Here is a 10,184-nt window from a genome sequence, read left to right as displayed (position 1 = left end):
AGCTGGAAAATGCATCCAACATCTGCATGCTCTGATTTTTTTTTTTTTTATTATGTGCTGCTGCTTTTTTTTTTTTTTTAGACATTTTTCAATCTCTGATTTCCTGTGGCTGTTCAAATAAATACCATCTTTCTTATCTCTCTGCCCTGCCCATCGGTCTGGCGTTTTTTATTTGATGCTCATCTGCTTGACATTTGTGTCCTCTCTTCTTCCACACTCCCTGGTGTCAGAGTGGAATTCCCACACATACAGAGATTTCCCCATTTACTGGAGAGGAAAAAAGGGCAAAATGACATGAAAAGCTTGGCTTGGTGACACCCAGCTGTCCAGGGATGAAGGTGGGTCCAGCTCCCTGCTTTGTTTATAAAATTAGTTTTAAATATTTTAAATAGTTCCTCCCTGCCCACCACTTCAGATCTGGGGGGTCTGACAAATTCCCAGACCTGCAACAGCAAAAATAAGCTGGCAAAAAGAAATGAGAAGGGATATTTTTTGCTGGATGAGTTCCCTGGTCTGCCTGGCTCATTAATTTTGATGGCACAGCAGGGTGGGCAGTCATGGATGGACCCAAGGCAGCAGGGGGGGATTTGGGGTTGCTGACCAGACACGGTGGCACAGCCACCCCAAAGGTTCAGGGCACTGCAGCTCAAAGCCCACAGGGGTTTCTGCTGGAAAACTGAGCTCTGAAAGAGGGAATGGGATTTCTCCTGCAACAAATGCTCATTATCTGGTTTACAAACAACCCTGGGAATGAGCCACTGTGACCTTGTAGCTTTTATTGTCACTTCTGGTGCTGCAAAGGGGGCAGAGAGCAATGAGAGCCAACATTTCCTGACAGCTCCATTCCCTGTTGTAACAAGGCACTTCTGCTTTCCTAAAAATGCAAATTTCCAGTGGCACTTGGGATGGGAGCAGCCAGCAACAGCTCATTTTGCCATTCTCTCCAATGCCAGCAGTTTTTCTGACAAAAACATTTTGTTCCTACTTCGCTGTTTCACTCGACTTTTTTTTTTTTTTTAATGTTTCTGCCTCCATTGAAATCCCAGCTTCTCGTGCAGTGTCTCATCCACTCTGATGTCCCACACCTGCTGCACAGATGTCTCATCTCCTGACAGATCCCCCCGATCATCACGCAGCGTGCCAGCATTTCTGCTTTGCAATTTCATTCAGAAAGCAGCGGTGGAACAGGGGTTGGATTTATCGCTCCTGCTCTGTTGGAAAATGTGGGTTCGGGCTCGTTGGGATTTTCCCTGTAGCAGAAATCCCACAGCCCTGGTGGGAGGAGTTTTTATTTTGGTTTTAAGGGATTCTGTGCCCTGTCTTTCTGCAATGAGGTGTTTTTCACCCCAGGAGATGGATCTGAGACATGACCAGTACAATCCCTTCTCCCTCTGGGACAAATCCCACTATACCACCTGCTCTCCCTGTTGTTTTTTTCCCATCCCTCCACCATCCCTCTCCCCTCCCTTGCAGCCCTCACACCATCATCTCAGGCAGGAGGAACTGTCAGAGCTATTTAATCTCCTTCCCACTGTGTCCAAGTTCTGTGGGGACGCTTGGAGAACGCACAGCTGGGCACAGCTGGAGGAGGCACAGCTGGGAACAGCACTCAAACATCCCCAGCTCCTCTCTTTTCACCCCTCAATTCTCTCCAGCAGCTCTTTCACATCACTATTTTTATTTCATAGCAGGTTCTTTCTCTTTTTCTTCTAGAAAACTTGATTTTTTTTTCCATTCTTTTGTATTTTTATTGCTCCCCTCCCCAAATTCTCTCCCTGCCTCTCTAATCTGAACTTTTGGTGGTTTTTCCTTGGGAAATTACCATGAAAAACTCTGATGAGAAGGTTTGGGCTGGGAAATATTCAGCCTGATCAGCCAGGGGCACATTTCCACTCCTCCTGCAAACATGGACTGTAATGGTGCTGGGATGGATGGATGGATGGATGGATGGATGGATGGATGGATGGATGGATGGATGGATGGATGGATGGATGGATGGACGGAAAATCTGACTCTTATAAACTTGTAAACTATCCTCAAATAAAAGAATAAATGCTTCAAAATCTGGTATGCAGAAAATATTATTTCTTTGGACTCAACTTTTTTGTTCCTGGCTTTGTGCTGCTCCATGGCAACGCAATTCCAGCTGGGAATTGTGCGTGGGAAGGTTGAGACATGGGGCAATATGGAATCCCAGAGTGGTTTGGGCTGGAAGGGACCTTAGAGCTCACCTCATTCCACAAGGCAGGGACACCTTCCACTGTCCTGGGTTGTTCCAAGCCCTGTCCAGCCTGGCCTTGGGCAATCCAGGGAAGGGGCAGGCACAGCTGCTCTGGAAAACAGAAAATTGCAGCTCTCCAACTCTGTGAGATGAGGACAAACCCTGCAGATTGGGTCACACCGTCCATTGTGGGAGATCAGGTCCAAGGGGGATCCCTGACTGATGCCATGGGAAGGGGATCAGAGGCATTAAACCTCCCCAGACACACCAACCTATTTCTAGTTTGCCCCAAAGAGGAGGAAAACCAGGCTACAAACTCCCAGTGTCAACACTGATGAAAACCTACAAGAAACCTGATTTTCCTGCACAATTTGCAGCTTTGTCCCTTCCCAAACACAGGCCCAAAGCTCAAAGATCAACGAAATCCATACAAAGCCCTCAGTAACTGTCCTGTTCCAGAGCCAAGCCCTGATGATCCAATCTGTCATGTCCTTCTGCACACAGGATGAATTCCCTCTTCACATTTTTTACTGCCTCAGGAAATCTAAAAGTAGACAAGAACCCCCTTTGCTCCATCAGAAAGGTGTCCTGGCCATGTTTTATCCTTGGAGCAAGACAAAACCTGTGGCCAGGTGTGAAATATTTGCAGGTAGGAGTGACTCCCTCCTTTGAGCTGAAATTCCCAAGAATCCCGGAATGGTTTGAGTTGGAAGGGACCTCAAAGCTCAATCTGCCATGGCAGGGACACCTTCCACTATCCCAGGTTGCTCCAAGCCCTTTCCAGCCTGGCCTTGGGCGCTTCCAGGGATGGAGCATCCAGGATTTCAGGGTTGGCACCAGAGCCACGAGATGGCACTCCAGGATCGGCATTTCCCTGCCACGGGCAGTCCCGGCTCCCTCCCCGCTCTCCAATCCGAGCTTGGAAGCTTTTCCGTGGTTTATCCCTTTATTGGAATGCGAACAAGGCTGGGAAGGGCTGCCCCGGACAGGTGGAGGAAATCCCTTTGTCGGGAATTCTCAGCAGGAGGAGGATTTAGGAACTGCTGGATTTAGAGACAGCATCGAGGCTTCCACCCCTCAGCCCTGCAGGTGATGACAGCTCCCAGGGGCTCTCAGCAGAGCTGTGATGGACAAACAGTCCTTGGCCACCACAAAGCAGCTCCTCCTGCCGAATATTCCATCAGAAATACACACACAGCCACCAGCTCAGAACCACCAACTCTTTATTTGTGCCAAAAGCCTTGGCTGGGGCTGGGTGTGGACAAACCCCAGCAGCACTCCCATGGTGGTGGATCTAAACAGCCTTGGCCAGCCCAACGCGGTTGTTGGCCCGGTCAAAGATGCTGTAGTAGACCCTGATGAAGACATCTCCCAAGATCCAGAGGTCCCCAGAGGTGTCCTGGAAGCTGCTCATGCAAGATTCTTCACTGTGCTGCATTTGAGCACGAGAAGGAAATTGGGGAAATGTGGGAAATCTCTTCCTGCCTTGCCCTGGAGGCCCTTGGCCATCCATCTCCCAAGGAAATGGGAGAAGCCAAGGTGACCAGAGCCACTGGAGAGAACAGAAGGACCTTGAGAGAGGCTCCTGCAGCCAGGAGCTGCTGGTCCCCACTCACCTGCTCGGTGTAGGCCAAGGCTGACACGGGGTACTGGACCCCATCGATGACAAAGGTGACATCGGGCATGGCAGGGATGGAGCTGCAGTTCACACTGTGCTGCAGGGAGCAGAGGGAAGGGCTCTCAGCAGGGAAACATGTTCAGAGGGTGAGGAGTGAGGGGAGACCTCACTGGGGCCTTCAACCTCCTCCCAAGGGGCAGCAGAGGGACAGCTCCAATCTCTGTGACAGGGACAGGACCCAAGGAAGGGCTGGGGCTGGGCCAGGGGTGGATTTCAGGGCAAGGTTCTTCCCCCAGAGGGTGCTGGCACTGCCCAGGCTCCCCAGGGAATGGGCACAGCCCCGAGGCTGCCAGAGCTCCAGGAGTGTTTGGGCAGCGCTGCCAGGGATGCCCAGGGTGGGATTTGGGGGTGTCTGTGCAGGGCAGGGGTTGGACTGGATGATCCTGGTGGGTCAGGATCCTGGATGTCCCTGGTGGGCAGGGGTTGGACTGGATGATCCCTGTGGATCCCTTCAGCTCAGGACATCCTGTGGTTCTCTGTATCATCCCAGGACACCCTGTGATTCTCTGTCCCACTGACACAAGCCAGAGAGCCCCGGGGCGTCTCTGCCAGGGTTGCCATGAGCACCGGGCGGTTTCCCCACACGGTTTCCCCAGCCCTTGCCTGGGCTCTGCTGCGCCAGCTGCCTCCAGGGCCAGCAGGGCGAGCTCTCACCTCTCCATACTCGCCCTGCCTGGCCCCAACTGCGCTCTGGATGCTCCTGATGCCCGAGGGGGGCCCGGCCACGAGGGAAGTGCCGGTGTCGATGATGGCCTGGCAGCCACCAGTGCATGCAACCTCCTGGCTGCCCACAATGATGCTGTGGGGAGAGACCAAGCAGGGGCTGTGAAATAACCAACGGGGCCATGAAATAACCAACGGGGCCGTGAAAGAACCAACGGGGCTGTGAAATAAACAACAGGGCCATGAAATAACTAGGGGGCCTCAGGGATGGTTTCTAACTTCTTTTATAAGAGTTAAAGCTGGGTAATCCCAAGTGCTGCCTGTGAGCCTGCTCCTGTCTGGAGTTGCAGAGCCACCATTGCAGATGTGGGCACTGAACACATGCCAGCAGCTGGGACCCACTCCAGCCCAACAAAGGAGGTTTTGACCCATGATTTTGCTCTCCTCGTCACCAAAAACATTCCTAAATCACAGGACAGGAAGTAGGCTGTGCCCCAGGCACAAAGCATCCTCATTTTGGGTGTCAGTTACCAGAGCACTACAGAGTTTGTCCCCTTATCCCCCTGCATCCCTCAGCCCTGGGGTGGGGGTGTCAGTGGAAGCCTCTGGTGCTGATGGGCCCAATGTCTCTTTAGAAGCAATGCTTTGAGGTGACCAGAGAGCAACAGAGCTGGTTTGTCACCTGTCCATGAAGATCTGCCAGTAGCCCTGGTAAGAGACAGGGATCCAGTTGATGGGGCCGGTGAAATAGGACTCGTCGATGCCCCCGAAGATGACCGCGCTCCCTGCTGCCTCCCTGGATGGTGCAGGAAACAAAAACAAGGGAGATTTGCCTTGTGGTTCACTGCAGGCCCATGTGTCCCATTGTCCCCACCTCCTCACATAGCACAGCACAGGGCCAGGGCCTTTGGCACCAGGAGCAGTGCTGGGAACTGCTTCCCAGCAAGCCATGAACCCTCTGGGGAGGCTGGAAATAGGAGCCTCCTCCAGCCAGGTCTCATGAGCTCTTGGAGGTCTATTTCACACCCAAGATAGCTCACCTACTTCAGAAGGCATAAAATCAGCAGGATGGCTTCTGTTGCAGTGTTAGAAACAAAAAGGTTTTAATAAAAGGCAAAATAACAAAACTCTTTACAGAGAAAAACTGATCCAAGTGCAAGAGGCCCTCCTGCCCCTGGTAAAACACCTCACAAAAGCAATTAGTTTCTTTGTTCTCTTCTTTTTCTAGTAAATTGTCTAAGCAGGACTTTTTGGCTCCTGTCCAATTAACCACCCTTAAGTTTGAGGTGAAGTCCCCCAAACCTATGAGATGCCTTTTCCACCTAATCGAAAAGAGAAACTTCTGAGCTTATTTCCTTTTTAAAGAGACAATAAATAGTTTTGTCACTCTATCAACAAGAAGCACATTCCTACAGCCCCCAGCCCTTGCACAATGGTGACACAGACACAACATCTGATGGCAGCAGTGACAAGGGGGGAGCCAGAGCCAGCAGCACACCGTGCATGAGGTGCATCCCTGTCGGAATTCAGGACATCACCCTGGCTGTCCTGGATTCCAACACATCCCCCCTTCCCCAGCCCCACAAGCCCACGTGGCTCACCGGGACAGGTAGACAGAGAAGAGGTTCTCCTGCAGCAAGCTCTGGTTCACCAGGTTATCAAAGACAGGGGTGATGCCATCAGCAGCCAGGTTTGGGTATCCCAAGCCCAGGATTCCATCGAATTGGACGTGGACAAAGAACTGGCCAGGCTCAGTGGTGCTCAAGCCAAAGAGCTGGTTGGTGTCTGCCAGAGAGGCCACCTGGGGACAGGGAGGTGAGGCCTGGAGCAGGCACTGGGATTCTGGTGTTAATCTGGTTAATCTGGGGATCCCCTGCTGTTGGAACTCAGTGCATCCCTGCGGGTGTCCAGAGTTGCCAAGCACCAGCCCCAGTCACTCCAGTGGAACAGAAATAATCTCTTTTGTTAAATATATGAAAAAAAAAAGCTTCTAAGGCTGAAATTCTCACTGAGGTTTGACAGAGGAGAGATGTACAAGGCGCCCAGCTGGGAATTCCCTCCTTGTCACAGGGATGACAGCGAGGAGGCAGCTCAGGGATTCCTCTCTCAGCATCCCTCCCTCGCAGCACCCCCAGCCCAGCAGGAGCAGCCCCAGCACCTTCTACATCTGAAAAGGCTCCTGCAGACAACACTGCAGGTGAATGAGCAACACACAGACTCTGGGTCTCTTCAGCTGTTGGAACTCAGTGCATCCCTCTGGGTGTCCAGAGCTGCCAGGACCCCGCCAGGGGCTCAGAGACCCTGGCACACAGCCCAGGGCACCTGGGGATTTGATTATGACCCTTGGAACAAATTGCCAGCTCTGTATGAGGACCTGAAAGTCACAGAGGTTAGAATAGTATAATAATAAAATTATCACAGGGTGAAAATGTCGATTTTAGGATTTTTGATATGGCGGTTATGGGGACAAGATGGAGGAACTTGGGCATGTCCAGCCTTTCTTCTTCTTCTTCTTGGTCTCCATTTTCTGCAGTGATGCTGGCACTTTGGGATTGGTTTAGAGTAGAAGTGCACTGTCTAACACAGGTGATGGGTATTGGGAATTCAGTGTAAATATGTTATATGTGGTTTGTAGTATAAAAGGACAACACCACCCCAAGGGCGGTCAGAGTGCCTGTGGCTGCCCTGCTGAGCAGATCTTGGCTGGGCAGAAAGAAAATTTTATAGCTAAGAATTAATAAAAAACCTCAAAACCGAAAACTGAAGAGCTCTGACTCGTTCTTCGGACACGGGGGCCGAAACAGAGACACCCTGCACATCTTGGGGCAGCAATTAACAACCAAAACCCGAGACCCTGCTGCAGGTGGAGCAGGAGCTTCAGACAAAGGTTGTTAAAGAAGCCCAAAAATTGAGGTAGGAGGGTTATTGCCCGTTGCAATAACCCACAAGTTCCAAGCCCTGGCTGCAGAGATCTCTCATCTCCGTCCGTCCCCACCATCCTACCCCTGATGCTCCTACAATGGTTGGGACAGACGGAGATGAGAGATCTCTGCAGCCAGGGCTTGGAACTTGTGGGTTATTGCAAAGGGCCTGGGTGCAGGGCCCTGCTGGGAGCTGCCAGCCACAGCTGGAGCAGGACTGAGAGAAGGCAAGAGAGGGGTAAAGAGAGAGAAGACAAGAGTTTGGTAAAGAGGATGAGAGAGTAAAAGAGAGGATAAGAGAGTAAGGACAGCGAGGTTCCCATTACAATACCATAAATCTTCTGTGCTGAATATTCTAATTCTCACTAACCAATCTAGTCCAAGATACAAATCCTATAGCATTTCCATACAGCCTATAAGAATCATTACATTCCCACACTGTGTTACATTTTAAACCCTAAAAACTCCTCTTTGGGCCCCTTCTGCCAAGCTGGCAGGGTCTGCTCTGACCCTTGGGCCTGTCTGCAAGCAGAGGGTGTTGTTCCATCAAAAGGGGATCACCTTCAGCTGGCCACACCATTGTTTTCCAGTTGTTCAGTGACTGAGGTATCTCAAAGCTTGCTTTCATTTCAATCTCACTTATAGTTTCCATATTCTCAAAATCTTTTGCCAGACAATCATATTTATAAGGCTTTCCTGTTGCATCTTCCCCAACCGACCGTCCTACCCCCATTGCTCCTACATTGGGATGTGGGATGTTCCCCATGGATATTCCCCACAGTTGTTCCCCACAGTTGTTCCCCACAGTTGTTCCCCACAGATGTTCCCCACAGATATTCCCCACAGATGTTCCCCACGGATGTCCCCCAGGTGTGCCATAGGGACACTCACGGTGACGGTGTCTGAGCCCACGGTCCCCTCCATCTCTCCTGTGCCATAGTGGATGGACAGACTCAGCCCTGTGCTCTTGTAGGTGGAGGACTGAGAGGGGTCAAACACCCGGTGAGTTTCTAGATAAGTGGAAAAACACAGAATTAAAACTTTGAGCAAGGCCAAGCCTAAGGGAGATGTGGGAGGAGGAGCCCTGCTGAATTGCTGTTTATTATCCTGCATTCGGGAATAATTCAGCTGTGAGCTTTGCTGCTCATCCTTCCCCTCCTCCAGCAACCACAGGCATTCCCACCCCCCTTGGGCAGATGGGGAAACTGAGGCACCAAACAGGAATCACATCACCTGAGGAATGCAGCCCTGAGCAGCCCCTACACCCCAAATATTCATCACTCACAGCTGCCATGGCCCAGCTGGGTGACCCCCTCTCTCTGGCAATGTCACCCCAATTTTTGAGCTTGGTGGAGCCATTCCAAACCCAGAACACGCAGCTGGGCCCTACTCACGGCAGGCCAGGCTGGGGCAGGACACAGAGGGGACCCAGAGGTCGGAGGAGCCGGTGTCGAAGACCACGCTGAAGTCCTGTGGGGGGGTGCCAATGGAGATGGTCCCATAGTATTCCACCTGCAGGGAGCCAGGCCAGGGATGGGTTTGGAGGCATGAAACCAAACCTGGACCTTCCCCAGGCTTGGTCCCGTGCTTCATGGAGAGCCCCTGTGTGACGACGTTCACAGGGGTTTTTGGATGAGGGAAGAGATGAGGATCTGACTCCATGTTTCAGAAGGCTGATTTATTATTTTATGATATATATTACACTAAAATTATACTAAAAGAAGAAAAGATTTCATCAGAAGGCTGGCTAAGAATAGAACAAGAAGGAATGATAACAAAGGCTTGTGGCTCAGACAGACTCTGAGCCAGCTGGGCTGTGATCGGCCATTAATTAGAAACAACCCCATGAGCCCAATCCCAGATGCACCTGTTGCATCCCACAGCAGCAGATAACCATTGTTTGCATTTTGTTGTTGAGGCTTCTCAGCTTCTCAGGAGGAAAACTCCTAAGGAAAGGATTTTCCATAAAATCTGTCTGCGACACCCCTGCTTCCAGCAGAGCTCCTGGGGGATATTTCTCCATTCAGAGCCACCAGCGTGGGCAAGGAGGGGTGAAGGACGTGACCTGAAGGCTTTGGGATGAAGGATTTCGGTTTGGACAGAGGGATGGACATCCCACAGACCCTGCCAGGGCTGTGTCCCTGGGGGTTGGAGCCCATACTCACGTCCAGGGCGTTCAGCAGGGGCTCGGTGGCCGCCCCGGTTCGGTTGGGGAGAGCGTGCGGGAATTTGGTGCCGATGTCGTAGTGGTGATGCTGGAAGAACTGCTGCAGCAAATCCTTCTCCCTGAGGACATCTCTCAGCTTCTTCCCCCTCTCCAAGGGCAGCCTGGCACAAGCAACAAGGGAAAAAGAAGGGTGAGATGGGATTTTGCTGCCTGCAGCTCCAGTGTTTGACAGCTCCAATGCTCCGATCCACCAGCAGGAGCACAGGAAACTCCTCCAAAACTCCGAGTCTGGGATTTCCTCTAAAATCCCAAATCAGCCCTAGAAACCAGCCCTTCCCCAGGCACGTCCTGCACCCCTGGAGCAGCTTTCTGCAGCTCAGACCTCACCTCTGCTCCCCAAAGCCATGAAAAGCCTCCAAATTCTCATTTCCCCCTCCCTTCTCCCAGTTGCCCTGGCAATGATGGTGCTGTGGCTCACCTGGTGACACCCTGGCACAGGGCAGAGGCAGCACAGAGGAGCACAAGGAACCACAT

At 51.7% G+C, this 10,184-nt stretch overlaps 1 protein-coding gene across 1 annotated transcript; it reads right to left on the bottom strand.

The window, feature by feature from the left end:
- Window positions 1-3,515: 3,515 nt before the first annotated feature.
- Window positions 3,516-10,184, bottom strand: LOC118696336 (embryonic pepsinogen-like). The gene is made up of 9 exons (XM_036398465.1): window positions 10,129-10,184; window positions 9,649-9,811; window positions 8,878-8,995; window positions 8,375-8,493; window positions 6,164-6,363; window positions 5,245-5,358; window positions 4,554-4,698; window positions 3,838-3,936; window positions 3,516-3,653 (listed from the first exon to the last, which is right to left on the bottom strand). The coding sequence occupies exons 1-9, from the start codon at window positions 10,182-10,184 to the stop codon at window positions 3,516-3,518; spliced, it is 1,152 nt and encodes a 383-aa protein (XP_036254358.1).

Source organism: Molothrus ater, chromosome 25 (assembly GCF_012460135.2).
Source record: "Molothrus ater isolate BHLD 08-10-18 breed brown headed cowbird chromosome 25, BPBGC_Mater_1.1, whole genome shotgun sequence".
NCBI classification, from domain to species: Eukaryota; Metazoa; Chordata; class Aves; order Passeriformes; family Icteridae; genus Molothrus; species Molothrus ater.
Note: the sequence above shows the minus strand (reverse complement) of the source record. Positions and strands in the feature narration are given on the sequence as shown.